The following is a 14,277-nucleotide window of genomic DNA, read 5'->3' on the forward strand; positions in this document are numbered from 1 at the left end:
CCACACAGCGGATACGCTCTTTTTCGGAAGGGGTTCTTATACCCAAACTTATAAGAAAAAATCTACATTTCAACGATATGAACAAACGAGGATTGGCGCACGTTCGCATTGGGCATGCTGGTGCACCACAAACGCACCAAAAGCGTTCTTGTGAGTTTACGAATAAATGAAATGTGCGTTGCGTTTTTAGATCTGATCTTCGCAGCATGCTCCACGGGCGGTTTTTATATCAGCCCCTCTCAGGGTCAAACCGTTAACAGCAGTAGTCCCTTTAACATCACCTGGGACACATCCTGCTTGTCCAATACACAAGGTGTTGATATCTATCTTATCGCCCCCAGCTTGATTAGCAGCCGTATTCACGAATGGCAAAACGTTAATTACGCCCTGGGAAACTATCAGACCAGCCTCGAGACCAAGTGGTGGAATGACACCTCCACGGTCAACCTGCAGCTTTCCATCGTCACTTCCAACACACAACCATTCCTTAGCCCCTTTCCTGCGGGCCCTGTATTTACTGCTACATATACTGCACCATCCGACGGTTCTACCCCAGCCAGCGCCGATCTCAGTTCTCCTGATGGTGTCACTTATGTCGGAAACTTCCCTTCCAGCAGCTCTTCCTCTGGCGGAAAGATCGCTGCCGGCGTCCTGGTGCCGCTGATTGTCATCGGATTGGGCATAGCCGTCTATTTCAAATTAAGTCGCGCCAAATCCAAGGAAAAGAGCAGGCGCTTCAGCGAGGTCATCGACAAGCGTATGTCGACAATCTCCGTGGACTGGAAGTCCATGTCTGCTGCTGGTGCTTCGGCAGCTATTCGTCACAGCATGGCAGTTTCAGGTGGAGGATATCGCAACTCATCGTTTTCCTTTGGTCCGATTCGCCCCGTCAGCACTGCTGCTGCTGTCGAAGGCGTTCCTTCTATATCAGACAAAGCCAGTTTGGACGTGCCAAGGATGTCTCAACTACGTCCCGGCTTGCGTTCTCAGACTACCTTAGGCGAGCGGGTATCGCGAGTATCATTCGCTACAGACATTCGTCCATCAATAGAGTCTCGTCGCACCGTTGGAACCAGTCGTGCCTTCCATACTGGCATTGTGCCCCCTCTTCCTTCTAACGACGATAAGGAAGAGACGGGAGATCTCTCTCCCACACAAACTAAGGGACCCTTTACTCTCACTCCGGATGATATTCGTGCCCGTATGTCCCTTAGTGGAGCATCGGAGGCACGTCCTAGTATGGATGAAGTTTGGCCATCCTTGAGCAGTAGGTTTCTTAAGTTGCTTCCTGTGTACTTGAAAGTTGACTTTAAAAATAGTGATGCGCACAGGAAATGAAGCCAGTGGAGATGATTACTTGCTGCCCCAGGAGCAGCAGAGCGTCGACATGCCTCTTCCTCCCGTTCCAGCGCATCCTGCCCCGGAATCAGGTCTCGCTATGATGCCCATGCCTGCTAGCGTTATGTCTCCCGACGAGATGCTCCGCGCCTATGCCGAACGGAGAATGAAGTCCCCTCCCCCTAGTTCCTTGGCATTCCCTGTCCCAGCCGCCAGCTACAACGGTAATGGTATGCGGACGTTGTACACTCCCAGCCTCTGCACCGAGGAGGGTGGCGAGCAAAACAATCGTTACACTCAGGTGTATGATGACCCTTACGCTGGCACTGCTTGATCCTGGTCTGATAGTGTATCTTTACGTAAGATAAGAATGTCGCTTCTTTTGGTCTATCGTGTTTCGGATCCTTGGCCTCGGTTTTATGACGCTTCTGTACTTTTGCAGTGTTAAGTTACATATCTGATTCCCCCTTCCTCTTCCAGAATCGTTATCGATAAGTAGTACGTGCGCTCCGTCTGTGGTTCTTATTGCGTATCTATTCCTTGCGTATCCCTTCATACCCACGCATCGCCCTTCCCATTGTTTCTAAAGTTTCTTGTTCTGGTTCTTGGCGATAGTGATCAGGACCTTGTACTCGCCTTGTCATGGCGCGCCGCTGGACTGGCAGCCTTCGACTATGATTACCCACTTATGATTGTCGGCCTGGAGCTTAATTTGATGTCGATAGCCGATAGTCATACCAAATTTTACCAGTGTGAGTTACATATTGAAGTCATTAAATGTTTGTGCATGCATGTCGATCGTCAATCCGAAAGTTTCTTCCCTCCGTCCTTCTCGAGGGCCCTGAGTTCATTTTGCCACGGCTCCCATACTTGTCCATATTTCTTGAGCAGTGCCACCAGCTCCTCCCGCTGTTCCTTCTGTAGCCAAAATGAGTATGCGTCACTGACCCATCCATATACTTACTATATTCCAGGGCTCCTCCGCGTATACGTCAGTGAACATGTCCTCTAGGTCAGGCTTTTTGACAGTTTCTGCGCGCTTTAATGCCTTTATCACATCACGTCTCAGACGGAACGCGAGCTCCTCCTCCTCCGTCTCGTTCCACCATCCCCGAGATTCCATGAATAGGCGAAATCGCGTAATGGGGTTGTCATTCTTTTTTCTGTCTTCGACTTCCTGACGCTCCCTATAGGCATACGAGTCGTCAGATGTCGAGTGATGGCTAACCCTGTAAGTCATCATCTCCACTAGAACTGCCCGACCACCTTCCAAGCACCGCCTTCGTGCCTCCTTGACAGCGTTCATTACTGCGAGTACGTCGTTTCCGTCTACACGAACCGTATCCACGCCATAACCTGCGGGTGATGTTCGATTACTGTTCACACAAATGCGCGAGGCGCGATCAGGTTACCTGGGCCTCTTGCACTGATACCATCGCCGTAAAATTGTTGCGAGTTCGGGGTGCTGATAGCAAAACCGTTGTTTCTTGCTAGAAGCAATGTCGGCGAGGGCACTGTCGAAGCAAAAAGCATTCCAGCATGGAAGTCCCCCTCTGACGCTGCGCCTTCCCCAAAAAACACGCAGGCCACATTTTTGGAGCGTCTCGCTGGGTCACGTTTAAGTGCAAATCCGACTCCAGCAGCTTGTGGTATTTGAGTTGCGAGCGGAGAAGATATGGTATGGAAATGATGCTGCTTGGAGCTGTAATGCTAAGGGAGCGTCAGTAGATACTGAGCAAAGCTGCGAAAGGGAAAATAGAAGGCGACATGCCACAGCTATCTGGCGGCCTTTGCCAGAATCTTCATGGTTTCCGAAAACTTGCGCCATAATACCGTCAAGACTGAAGCCACGCCACAAGAGCACCCCCGTTTCGCGATACTGTGCTGTGGCAGAATTAGCAAAAAACATAAATAACACAGAAATTAGTCCAACATAATACTCTGGAAACAAGAGTGTCTCGTTGAAACTCAAAGGAGACTACGTGTCCAGAGAAACTTACTCGTCATCATCAGCAAGTGCAGCAGCAGAGCCAATTACAGTAGCCTCTTCTCCATACTTGGGAGATATGACGGTCAGCGACTAGCATTCATACCCGCACGACCAATTATCTTACGGAAGTCGCCTAAATTTAAATTATGTAAGGGAATATCTGAGGCGTCTTCTTGTCCACGTACATAGAAGGGTATTCTGCCTTGGCGTTGACCACTGCAAAGTATATCATCCAGCGTAGGAAGCAACTGCATGTTTTCATATCTTCAAGACTCTGTAAGATACAATCCCGAGTCAGTGCGAAAACAACCCACAATCGCCGCGCGAAGTGTTTACTAATCTGAATGAATTTCGAATGTCAATGAATTTGTTTGGAGATGGAAGGGCACAACACCTACCTCAGGCACTTCAGCACCTTCTACTGGAACACCAAGCGTATCGAGAACCCTATAATTTGGTATCTTGCTACCGTCGCCAGTTACAGAATTGAAGAACGCGAGCTTTGACACGACTGGTGAGTGCGTCGTGGGTAGGCAGCCTAACGAAGTAAAGGCAGGTAAAGTTGAGAGCGTCCGACCATTCGAGCAAGCCCTTGTCAGCAGAGAGGAATATTTGAATGACAAGGAATGCAGCATGTCTAGCTAGTTGCGCTGATACTGAGTAGATCCAGGTCAAGAGCGTCACCTGGCTTGGCCCGGGTGTCGTCGATTATGGGATCTATCAAACAAATATTTTCAATCTCGTAATTGCGAGTCTGCCTGCCTGATAACTGTACTTTAAAATTACCTCATACCACTACGTCCCAACTTCCTCGGTTCCCTGAGTGTCCGAGACTCCGAGTCACTTTGTCAATCCGGAGTCACTAATGCCTATTAGAGCCCAAACTTGTTTAGTTTGGGCGATACCCTATTGGACCTGAGAACTGACTCACGAGTTTATGATCATTGGGACAGAATGATGATAAATGTTTTTTGGTGAAACCTTTGATCACAACTGCAAGAGGTTGATTATACCACTGGATACGACGTTGTGGCCATGCCGCAAGGCAGATCATGGTAGCATCCATGATCTTGGTTTGATCCTGGTCCAAGAAGAGGGCTGGCGCAGGTCCGCGCAGCTGAAAAGGTTATAGTCATACCCATACTGTGGCCGAAACAGAAGAGGTAATAGAAGGACATTCACATTTAGGTTTCGAAGCCAACTTTGACTGGTCTAAGCTAGCAAAGGAAAGCAAGTACTAGTTCAGAATACGTACAATTATGTAAGTTTGAAGACTCGGAAAAAAAGGGAGAGTACTTATTCGTCAAATCGTACCAGTACGTGCTGCCAAGGCCCAAAACACTCAGTCAAAACTTAAAAGTCCTCCGCGCTACATACTCAACCCGCCGCAATGCCATGGTGAGGAGGAAGGTTGCAATGCTCATTTATGTAAGTAGTACTTGCTCATACTATTGAAACCCGCCGGGCCTCCGAGTCCGGGATTGATCGAAGATCATTGATTTCGTTGGATCGTCGAGGTAGAATGTTTGATCGTCGTCGACGCTTTTGAGAGCCTGGGAAAATGAGGCGATGCAAAAGACACTCAGTCTCAGTGGTGGTATTCAGGACCGTCCCTCTACAGTAACCAATATGTCGACCAGGCTACCCAAACTAGTCGCTTTCGATCTAGAGTAAAGGACGCCTCCCATCGAGACTCGATTGTGACTGATCGCAAAATATGTAGCTATACGCTTTGGGATTTCTGGATTGATACTCACGTACATCCCCCATTGAGGCGACACCACGTCACTGGCAAAGTCACCGATAGCCAGCGCAATCCCAAGGCAATCGACTTCTACAGGGATGTGCCACAGATCATGCATCGCCTACAAGCAGCAGGCGTGACGATCGCTGCATGCTCGCGGACAGATGCGCCGTCATTGTGAGTGATCTGAACGATTCCACTACTGCTAGCAGCTTTGCACTAACATGTTGTACCCGAAGAGCTCGTGAAGCCTTGGATCTCATACTTATACCTCCGAGGACTGGTAGCGACAGCAGCGCGAAACCAGTCCCCGCAATTAAGTTTTTTGACCAGCTGGAGATTTACCCTTCTTCGAAGATTAGACATTTCAAGAAACTTCACGAGAAGACTGGGATACCCTATGACGAGATGGTAAGCAGGTGAAAGTTATGCATGGATGTCGCTGTCACGCACGTTTGGGTAGCTGTTCTTCGACGACGAATGGAGGAATCAGGAAGTAGAAGAACTTGGTACGTGAACTTACGAGCTGATGAAATACCTTTAAATTGACATCAATTACACCAGGCGTGACGTTCACGCTTGTCCCAAACGGTCTCAATGACCGAATTCTAGAGAAGGGGCTAGAGGAATGGAGAGACAGGCACCCTGTTCAAATCATCGAGGACGTGGTAGGAGCAGATAGCACTCTTATCTGATAGTGTTTCATCAGGACAGCGTGATCGCTGATATTTCAATTGAATTCATGATCTATATGAAAAGTAGCTACACTGCCTATCTGAGTTGATCGTATCGATGAGTGCGATGGAGGATCCAGATTCTGTGAAGGGGGTTTCCCCGGCGATGGACTTATAACTTGATACCTATTCCCCGTATGACAAGCCTAGAATGTACACAATGAATACTCACACCGAGGTCCTGTGTTCGTGCTAGGGACATGTCATAGTGATTTTTCAGGGTGGTGTGAAGAGTAACGAGGATAACATGATTGTGTCATGAGGAAATCATGTTCTGTAAGCGCCTCAACAATTATTGTTTAGATGTGATTATGTTTCGCGTCTTTCCCGAGGCAGACTGGAAGGCCAAAATTGCGCAATCCTAACTTCCACGTAGATAAGCTCGGGCAAGAAGCGAGGTCACAGGGAAGGGCACTTCCACCGAAATGAATGCGCAAGGGGAGAAGTCACACATAAAAACGCCCGTGCTATGATGCGATTGGTGGGGATGTAGAGGAGTGATTAAGAATGGTATTTGGTACAAGTGTGGTCTGTCACAAGGTGAACTATCCGTTTCAGGATGCAGACCAACAGCCAAACTGCAGAGCTTGTGATGAAATATAGTAAGTTTCAACGTACGCAGCTCCCAGATAAGGGGAAAGGAGATGGTTGGGAGGATAAGCTCTGCTGGCTTCATTTCCGCTGTATCTTCCCTCCAGTAGAGATCATTGGAACTGCCACAAACAGATCAGAGCGTAAATGGCGCGAAAATATCCTGAACTGACAGAGTCCAAACTCATCTTGGACATCGATAGTTCCGGAACTGAATGCAGCTGCGTAATTTGCGATCCACAGGGAGAAACGGTACGAACTCTGCCGAAGGTGAGGGCAGGGCTGCGGGAGGGCTATAAAAGATTGTCTGCTTGTACTCCATTCGACTACCACAACCACATCCTCGCTCATACTTCTTCTCTCGTGCAAATAATACACGATGGCCGCTGCAAAGAAAGCTGTTAAGACTGGTATGCCTGAACGTTGTCTTTATTTGGGTGGCGTCTGACAGGCGTTTGATATTTTGACACTCAGGCGCTCCTACTACCGGTGGTGCTGCTTCCGGAGCACCAAGCCCACCCACCAAGGGTGCCCCTGCACCAGTGCGTGACCTGTCTAACGATCATTAACACCAATAAATTGTCAATCTTGCAGAATAAAGGTGCCAAACCTCCTGCACCTGCCGCAGAGGCTCCCGCCGCCAAGGCAAAAGCCAAGGTTCCGAAGAAGAAGTAAACCTCGCACGCTTTGTGATTTCTGTTTGGAAGCACCAGGGCGATGGCTGTGATGATAATAGACCAAGCGCTCCAAGAATGCACATGTACAGCTGCCGCGTATGAGATTTGGCAACATATGAAATTGAGGCTATACCACAAATGCTCCCCGATGCCTGTGCTCAGCATTTCAACGTTTTGACTCAGCGGGTCCTGAGGCCTGGCCTATTGAAACAATAGTCTGAGCGCCTATGCACAATTAAAAAACCGAAAAGAAGTGCATGAGCGCCAGTTGAAGTCTTCGCTTCTAGCACTGCTGGAAGGAATCTGGGAATAGACGACTTGATCAGTTGAAACCCTATGCCAAAGAAGTCGTAGGCCCATGGCACGCTAGTATAGCCTTCAGAAGAGTTGGACGTTACACAAGGCGAGAAAAGAAGATAAAACAAGGTCATAACATTACGTAAACATGCATTGCTTTGTACAAACAGAGTTCGTAAACGTAGTCCATTTTCGCCTCCTCGAACGATTCAAGCGCTTCAGCTACTGGTTTAGCTTCTCTTATACCCACCGTTGTAATATCTGCTCAGTGGAACAACAATAATACCGACACAGACTTTTACCACCACAACCTATTATGGCGCCTACTTGCCCGTCCGATAACACTGTAGCCGTGGACCAAACCAGCTTCTGGAGCTCTGGCAATCTGAACTGGGACGAACATCGAATAGGATGGGCAATCGCGGGAGGATGTGCTATGCTAGTATGTTCATCTTCACTGGTTCATATATGTCCCAAGTGGTTTACCATTGACCTCACCCAGACAGTTATTATTTCTATGATTTCAGTCTTGGGGCATTGTCGGTAAGGCGCCTTGAATGTTGAAAGTATCTTTCAATTTCAATTCGTTACATCAGAAATTATACCAAACCTAACGAGCAGCGTCAAATGTGCGTCCGTCACTTCTTCCTTGAGTGCTTTTCTTCACGCCTTTCAGTCTGCGAATCCTGTACATGCCACCAGTATACGCTGTTATTTCATTCTTTTCCTACCGATATTTCCGGAGTTACACGTACTACTCGCTCATTGAAACCGGTACGTTGTCGTGACAGCACTGTCGCATGTTGAGTTGATAGCGCCCTAATCCTTTTAGCATACGAGGTAATTGATTGTCGTGTACACCATCCTTGTCCATTATCTCACAAACATTTGATTAGGCTGTCACCTTAAGCGCATTCCTGTTTGTGGTTTGTTTCTTGATTGCGTAGATCTCTTGCTTACTTGTTGACCGTATGACAGACTCCTTCTAATCGAATTCGTGGCAGACACAGCCGCAGGTCGCGATGCCACAAAGGCAATTGAACGAAAGGGTAAAAGACGTTTACCGATCCCTGTGCGTATTTCACTTCACATTCTTTATAACTACATGTTAATCTCGTTCATAGTTCTGCTGTTGGAATTATCGACCAACAAAGGTATGCTGTTGCTGATGCCTTAGGAGTCTTTCCCTCACACGCTTCTTCAGCCTTACTTCATGTACACCGTCAAGGTAAGTCGGCTACTGAATGCTTTGACAAATACCCATTTTTAGTATAGTGGTCAGTTTTACAATACGTTATCTTTCGACCAGGTGAGGTCGAACTATCCCACGCATAGATAAACATCTCACGTTACAGCAGCCGTATCTATCGCTGGGATCGTCTGTCAAGTATACAACGTGCTTTGCGAATCCGGCCCTTACAGCATATATTTTGCCAATGTCTATCTCGAGGCCATTGATTTCGCCAGTATCAGGTATGTCCAACCCATGATGTGATAGAGATCGGACCCATAACATATTTTCCCGTGAATAGTGTGGCACTCTATGGTCTTTTGCTGTTTTACGGACTCACCAAGGAGGAACTGGTTGGGCGACGACCAATGGCTAAATTTCTCTCCATCAAGCTCATCGTGATGTTCACTTTTTATCAGTCCTTTGTCGTGAGCTCTTCCCGCCTTTGTAGTTGTTACCCACTTTACGCCCGAGTTATTTGCAGTTTAGCGCGCTGGAAGGTCGCGTTATCAAAGGTGTGTCCTTTCAGAACTCTAATTTACTCAATGCTGACATGAGCGCCGAAGCCACCGAATACTGGACTGCGGCCAATATCGCAGATGGTCTTAATGCGCTGGCCATTTGCATCGAGGTCAGTTACCACCTCCTGAATACAATGCGGGAACCTCGTGTTGATTTATCACGCGACAGATGGTTTTCTTCTCAGTACTAATGATGTGGGCATACACAGTCAATGAATACAAGGTGGCAGAAAACAAGAAGACGAGCATATGGCGTCCATTATGGGACAGGTGCGTCGATGTTCCATGATTGATGAATATTTCAATTGCTGATATCTTCATAGCGTCAATTACTGTAAGCGCTCTATGATATCTTCCTAAATTATTGCCTAACATACTACCAGGGGATTTTGTCACAGAGATAGGAGGCTCATTCAAGTTCTTCTTTACCCGCCCCCGTGGTGCCTCGTCAACTCACTCAAGTAAGAAGATGGATTTTGCACAGGCATTTAGGGTCGGCGGTAGGTCAGTGACAGATAGTGATAAGTCACTCACCGAGGAATCAATAAGGCTAGCTCCATACCCCTACAGTGACCCCCACAACGCCAACAGCGCCAGTCCCGAGTTGTCATAATCGGGTCAAACCAGTGTTACATATCAAGGACATCTTCATTATCTACGTCTGTTATAGTCTCACTTTACTTGCTTGCTTTTATATATTCACACTCTTTACCTGCGTATAACTGTGTTAGCAACCTTTAATAGGTCTGATTACGCGACACCACAGAAGTTCGGCAGTGCCGAACATGTCTGTATGTTTAATGTTGTACGATACCACTTTGTACAGTAGGTTACATAAATGTATCTGGTAGAACGCGGTCAGCATAACACGCCAGTATGGCGTTGGATCAGTTCAAATATTCTGTACACAAAATCCACACATACACAACATTTTCACACATACATACAACATTTTCACACATACGTACCGTTGCCGAGACGTGTGAATTTTAGCGGGACTTCCTGTTTTGGTAATACTGTGCGACGACACAACGCTTGAGCCTTGAGCTCGCTGTCCTCGACAGCGAGCTCAAATACTCGCCCAATTCTTCTCCCTTTTCCCTAATTCTTTTTGTAATACATAAATTTATGATAAATGCGTTACTTGTGGCACATCAATTATGCTATATTGACCATAATTCTTCCACACTCACTACTTCCTGTTGTGCATTCATACTGGGCACTCTGAAGGGCACATTATGGGCTTGAATATTGATGATCGGTCGGATGCACAGTCAGCTGCACTTTACAATTGTTGAGGTTCAAGTTTCTAGACAGCTGAAATCTTATCGATGGACAAACATCATAAACAGCTCTACTGATATTTTGAATAAAAGTCAAGGTACCTAAAACCTCAGCGTGTACAGAGGACAATCGAGGGTTACTTAAGGGGTGCCGAAATTGGGGATTCGAATAATTAGCGATACCTCACAACTTGAAGCCTAGCTGCGGCGTTTAGATACTGGTAACGTGGTGTTGCAGTCTATGCAGCTACTTGTCAAATGGAACAGTGTATGATCCTTGTGAAGATGGGCGCCATGGCTCGACTATTAAATCTTTGCCACCGTGACAGATGTATCATTTTTGAGAAGATCGATCGAATTGAATTAAGAAATTAATAGAGCGAGAAACACAATGCATGGCATTATGAGTATAATTTCTAGATGACTGGGAAGTGAGGTGTCGTCAGTGAACAGCCTGATCGTGAGGAACACGGACCTCTCTCTTCTGCCCTGTTATCGTGACTGCAACAGTTTAACGCCCCATTTACGATCAGTCCAAACTCTCGCACTGAGGACGAAAATTTGATTGATCCGCAGCTTAAATGGGCTCGTGCTGCACTCTGTATATTTGCACCAACGAGGACCAGTAGGGGATTCGACTCTCATTCAAGTACCTCTTCTTCATAAGGTCCGATTGAGCGAGTCTACTCGGGACTCGAGACCTACATCTAGGTGACCATTTCTGCATTGAGGCGGCTGGATGGAGAGGATATCAGAGTCTCGAAGGAATACATCAAGAAGTGGGTTTAAAGAGAGCTCGACTCTGCCGATCTTTGATTGATATTTGTTAGAGTCACCGGTGCATCTTTCCCGGTGCTCCAACATCTCAGATATGGTCTTCCCGGGTTCAAGTTATTAGCCTAGGGATAATATCAATGATCAGCAGTCGGAGAATGCCTCATGTCATTGAGTACCAAGTTAACACGATGTCTTCACCCTCAGGCTGTACGATCACGAAAAGCGATTATCGATGTCACGATCGAGCTAGTGGGTGGAATGTATGAAAAGGTATGACGAAGCGGAAACAAAATGTGACTGGTACAGTGACAAGGTATATGATGAGCAACTCGAACACGAGTAACACAAAAATCTTCACTAACGTGGAACTACTTTGTATACTTGGAACTTGGAACAGTAACTTCACGACCCCATTCAAAAGCCCTGCGATTTTTATCTTTCTCAAAGGCCGATAGTAAGGTTGCTGAGAGACACAGATCGATCAGAAGAGCCGGGGGATAGCGCGAGCGTGGGGCTCAATGATCTCGGATAGGAAGCCCCACTACTGTCTCGAAACGGTTGATGACAATAATATTTTGTTCGAATGGCAGATTAAGATTGCCACCTGAGGCCCTGACTCAGTCAGTCCACCCATAACTTGAAGTATCGGAAATTATGCCAACTAGATATCGCTCATCAGTCAATGGAGGGTACCAGTAACGCAAAACTGGATGACCAGCTCAGCTAAGAATATCTCAGTGGTGAGCATAAAATAGATCAGGAAAACGTGCCAGTGAACGCACCAATGGATCGAAGTTTGAGCAGAGGGCGAGCGGAGTGATGGTTGATTGCACGATCATCGACTTGAAAGCGAGCCAGTGGCACGAGGTCATTACGAAGCTGACTATGCTCAAGGCGGTGTACACGAGGCCCTTTCACATAGATTCAACTGCGGTCCGGATACCTAACATCCAGATTCAATTAAACCTTCAAGTTATCGGGAGATCATGAAAAACCATGTGCTCAAATTACAATAGCGTAAATTAGCCACCCTGGTCGAATCCCAGACCAGAACCCCCCAGTCTTGAGGTAGTTAATTGCATTGCGGTAGCTCGGAAAGGTGATGAAGCAGGAATCAATTGGCAAATTCGACAGAGATACTTGCAGTAGTAAGTGGTTGATTAGCAAAAGGCGCAGCAAAAGAGCCCGATTTAGATTAGGCAAGTCGCACACAGGTGTATGGCAACTTCCATTGGAATTTAAGCAGATAGCTTCGATGCACTCAACGTGCTGTGTCGTGACAAGGCCCATCAGCAAGTTTTTACGCCTGTTTGTTATGGTTGCACAGCAGCATACTGCCTTGATGCAGTAGCACACTGCCTCGAGCATTCTTTATATATACCTCCAGTTCGCGGTCAATATTCATTGGCAACTTGAAAGCATACTACTTGCCATGCAAATGTGGTCCTGGAACACGCAACCCAATTCGCATGCGCAACGCAAGTTCATCGAACTTATATTCGATCGAACTGGAAAGTATGCCAACTGGGACCCGCCCTCCGAAATGCAGGTGCGAGTTATTGTGGCTTAAATAACCATCTGTTGCATGTCAATCTCGAGCAGGTTGGGTCGTACGGAAGGATCGACAAAACTACGGGGAACTTGTCCGTCGAAGGCAACATCTACTCGGATAAATTCAGGCCTCTTCTCATCAAGGCAGGTATCAACCCTGAATCTGATGAGCATCATGCCAAAGACTGTCCGGATGAGTCTGAATTCACGACTTGGTCTAAGAACGTGAAGCGCATCGAGATGAGCGTCGATTCTCATGCGTGAGTTCCCCACTCCCTAGCGTTCGATCCTCCTGTCTTGATGCTAATATCGCGTTCCGATCGTTTCCACCAGAGGCGTACCTGGGATTGCCGCAGCAAGTATCAAAGGAACATGGCAGGTTAAGAAAGGCACCACTGGCGCTGTCTTGCTCATGGATAACCCTCGCATGAAACACATCACGTCTGATGTTCTTGGGAAACTCGCGAGCATCAAACTTCTTCAGTCCATGCATCTCGTGACGAAGGTGTTTTATTGTCCTGCGTACTCCTTGTACCTCTCCGATACAAGTGAGAGCAATATCCTATCGCAAAGAAAATCAATCACTGATACAGGTGCAGGCGGCGAAAAGATCAGTATGGCTCTTCTGGCTTCCGCGCCCGTTGTGGCGCCCGTGGCCACTCTTGAAACAAAGGCTTCGATGAGATGGTGGAGTGACACACAAACTGGATTAGCACGCCACGGAAGCAAGATCGAGCATTGTTTTACCCCCTTGTATGAACTTCTGCATGTCAGGCACCCTCGTAACAGGCGGTCATCGCCATCCCCAGAACGCACAGGCGAACAGTTGTGAGTGCACTCGTTATTGCCGTCAGACTGACGTTAATTGAGGGACATTCTAGGTGGGTTCCCGCTCCCGTCCCGTGGGCACCTCTCCGCGAGGATGGCACAGAAGTGCCGATATACATCAACGTGAGTTATCGCATCTAACTCACCAATTGTGTAGTTGACGACTCTTTGCACAGGAGAATACGGATTCCAGTGACTCTGACTCTGAGGAAGAATAAGGTCGTCAAGAGCATGTCGAAAACAAACATGACTGTCACACGGAATGCACATTGTAAATAGTTTCAATGCAACAGAATATCATTCTAGTATAATCTCCATCAAGGTTCATGTGTGTCCCGGCATCTCAATTTCCGCTGTCAAGTTATATATACCACTCAGATCTGCACAGTTAACAACGGCGGTAAGCGGTTCACTGTTGCAGTGGAATCCCCTTACGCACTGTTTTTACAGCCTAATGCAGCGCTACCGCGGCGTGTGTGCAATCTAATCGTCCTAGACCATCGATTATATTGTAAAAGGCAAAGAAACAACAACCTGACACATCGACAGACCACACACAGCCTATTATAAATCCAGAGAATTGCATTGCTGCAGCGAGGCGGATCTCCTCATCGGAGCTCGACTCATCACCCATGGTGGTTCCTCCATGGTAGTGTGACAAGGTGATAAGAAGAATTCTGCCAAGGGGATGGGAGGATGTCCTCGAGAATGGTCG

At 47.3% G+C, this 14,277-nt stretch overlaps 6 protein-coding genes across 6 annotated transcripts; 4 read left to right on the plus strand and 2 right to left on the minus strand.

Annotated features, from left to right (window-relative positions):
* Positions 1-77: 77 nt before the first annotated feature.
* Positions 78-1,672, plus strand: DFJ58DRAFT_723600 (uncharacterized protein; the record flags this gene model as incomplete). The annotated part of the gene is made up of 3 exons (XM_041385028.1): positions 78-150; positions 206-1,267; positions 1,320-1,672. The coding sequence occupies 3 exons, from the start codon at positions 78-80 to the stop codon at positions 1,670-1,672; spliced, it is 1,488 nt and encodes a 495-aa protein (XP_041248339.1).
* Positions 1,673-2,016: 344 nt separating this feature from the next.
* On the minus strand, positions 2,017-4,118 carry DFJ58DRAFT_99768 (thiamine diphosphate-binding protein). The gene is made up of 10 exons (XM_041395673.1): positions 3,727-4,118; positions 3,643-3,668; positions 3,514-3,592; positions 3,453-3,461; positions 3,339-3,394; positions 3,272-3,279; positions 3,110-3,222; positions 2,751-3,048; positions 2,303-2,694; positions 2,017-2,256 (listed from the first exon to the last, which is right to left on the minus strand). Exons 1-10 carry the CDS (start codon positions 3,961-3,963, stop codon positions 2,140-2,142), a joined length of 1,335 nt encoding a protein of 444 aa, XP_041248340.1. The 5' UTR covers positions 3,964-4,118; the 3' UTR covers positions 2,017-2,139.
* A 525-nt stretch (positions 4,119-4,643) lies between these two features.
* Positions 4,644-6,021, plus strand: DFJ58DRAFT_767496 (magnesium-dependent phosphatase-1). Its single transcript, XM_041388862.1, has 5 exons — positions 4,644-4,998; positions 5,052-5,249; positions 5,312-5,483; positions 5,536-5,581; positions 5,637-6,021. The coding sequence occupies exons 1-5, from the start codon at positions 4,898-4,900 to the stop codon at positions 5,765-5,767; spliced, it is 648 nt and encodes a 215-aa protein (XP_041248341.1). The 5' UTR covers positions 4,644-4,897; the 3' UTR covers positions 5,768-6,021.
* An 84-nt stretch (positions 6,022-6,105) lies between these two features.
* DFJ58DRAFT_767504 (uncharacterized protein) lies at positions 6,106-7,467 on the minus strand. The gene is made up of 3 exons (XM_041388863.1): positions 6,992-7,467; positions 6,872-6,939; positions 6,106-6,807 (listed from the first exon to the last, which is right to left on the minus strand). Exons 1-3 carry the CDS (start codon positions 7,237-7,239, stop codon positions 6,479-6,481), a joined length of 645 nt encoding a protein of 214 aa, XP_041248342.1. The 5' UTR covers positions 7,240-7,467; the 3' UTR covers positions 6,106-6,478.
* Positions 7,468-7,542: 75 nt separating this feature from the next.
* Positions 7,543-10,058, plus strand: DFJ58DRAFT_767521 (organic solute transporter Ostalpha-domain-containing protein). The gene is made up of 17 exons (XM_041388864.1): positions 7,543-7,813; positions 7,874-7,914; positions 7,968-8,000; positions 8,048-8,145; positions 8,204-8,211; positions 8,268-8,290; positions 8,350-8,443; positions 8,496-8,525; positions 8,576-8,599; positions 8,647-8,680; positions 8,730-8,844; positions 8,904-9,030; positions 9,087-9,117; positions 9,169-9,233; positions 9,293-9,393; positions 9,447-9,457; positions 9,507-10,058. The coding sequence occupies exons 1-17, from the start codon at positions 7,688-7,690 to the stop codon at positions 9,734-9,736; spliced, it is 1,191 nt and encodes a 396-aa protein (XP_041248343.1). The 5' UTR covers positions 7,543-7,687; the 3' UTR covers positions 9,737-10,058.
* A 2,375-nt stretch (positions 10,059-12,433) lies between these two features.
* On the plus strand, positions 12,434-13,877 carry DFJ58DRAFT_767533 (uncharacterized protein). The gene is made up of 6 exons (XM_041388865.1): positions 12,434-12,732; positions 12,786-12,994; positions 13,068-13,282; positions 13,334-13,562; positions 13,616-13,685; positions 13,739-13,877. The coding sequence occupies exons 1-6, from the start codon at positions 12,616-12,618 to the stop codon at positions 13,778-13,780; spliced, it is 882 nt and encodes a 293-aa protein (XP_041248344.1). The 5' UTR covers positions 12,434-12,615; the 3' UTR covers positions 13,781-13,877.
* The last annotated feature ends 400 nt before the right edge of the window (positions 13,878-14,277 follow it).

The sequence above is a fragment of the Suillus subalutaceus genome, assembly GCF_016647625.1.
Source record: "Suillus subalutaceus strain FC151 chromosome Unknown DFJ58scaffold_14, whole genome shotgun sequence".
In the NCBI taxonomy this organism is placed as follows: Eukaryota; Fungi; Basidiomycota; class Agaricomycetes; order Boletales; family Suillaceae; genus Suillus; species Suillus subalutaceus.

Bases quoted from the DNA above. Each gene is read 5' to 3' on its own strand.
- DFJ58DRAFT_767533 (XM_041388865.1), top strand. From the start codon at position 12,616: ATGCAAATGTGGTCCTGGAACACGCAACCCAATTCGCATGCGCAACGC. The intron at 13,283-13,333 runs GTGAGAGCAATA...ATACAGGTGCAG, and splicing joins CTTGTACCTCTCCGATACAA to GCGGCGAAAAGATCAGTATG. The intron at 13,563-13,615 runs GTGAGTGCACTC...GGGACATTCTAG, and splicing joins GAACGCACAGGCGAACAGTT to GTGGGTTCCCGCTCCCGTCC.
- DFJ58DRAFT_99768 (XM_041395673.1), bottom strand. From the start codon at position 3,963: ATGCTGCATTCCTTGTCATTCAAATATTCCTCTCTGCTGACAAGGGCT. The intron at 3,593-3,642 runs GTGGGTTGTTTT...AGAGTCTTGAAG, and splicing joins AAACACTTCGCGCGGCGATT to ATATGAAAACATGCAGTTGC. The intron at 3,049-3,109 runs GCATGTCGCCTT...ACGCTCCCTTAG, and splicing joins AAGGCCGCCAGATAGCTGTG to CATTACAGCTCCAAGCAGCA.
- DFJ58DRAFT_767496 (XM_041388862.1), top strand. From the start codon at position 4,898: ATGCAAAAGACACTCAGTCTCAGTGGTGGTATTCAGGACCGTCCCTCT. The intron at 4,999-5,051 runs GTAAAGGACGCC...CAAAATATGTAG, and splicing joins CTAGTCGCTTTCGATCTAGA to CTATACGCTTTGGGATTTCT. The intron at 5,250-5,311 runs GTGAGTGATCTG...TTGTACCCGAAG, and splicing joins CGGACAGATGCGCCGTCATT to AGCTCGTGAAGCCTTGGATC.
- DFJ58DRAFT_767504 (XM_041388863.1), bottom strand. From the start codon at position 7,239: ATGCTGAGCACAGGCATCGGGGAGCATTTGTGGTATAGCCTCAATTTC. The intron at 6,940-6,991 runs CTGCAAGATTGA...CAGGTCACGCAC, and splicing joins GGAGGTTTGGCACCTTTATT to TGGTGCAGGGGCACCCTTGG. The intron at 6,808-6,871 runs CTGAGTGTCAAA...GTTCAGGCATAC, and splicing joins ACCACCGGTAGTAGGAGCGC to CAGTCTTAACAGCTTTCTTT.
- DFJ58DRAFT_767521 (XM_041388864.1), top strand. From the start codon at position 7,688: ATGGCGCCTACTTGCCCGTCCGATAACACTGTAGCCGTGGACCAAACC. The intron at 8,444-8,495 runs GTGCGTATTTCA...TCTCGTTCATAG, and splicing joins AAAGACGTTTACCGATCCCT to TTCTGCTGTTGGAATTATCG. The intron at 9,234-9,292 runs GTCAGTTACCAC...ATCACGCGACAG, and splicing joins CGCTGGCCATTTGCATCGAG to ATGGTTTTCTTCTCAGTACT.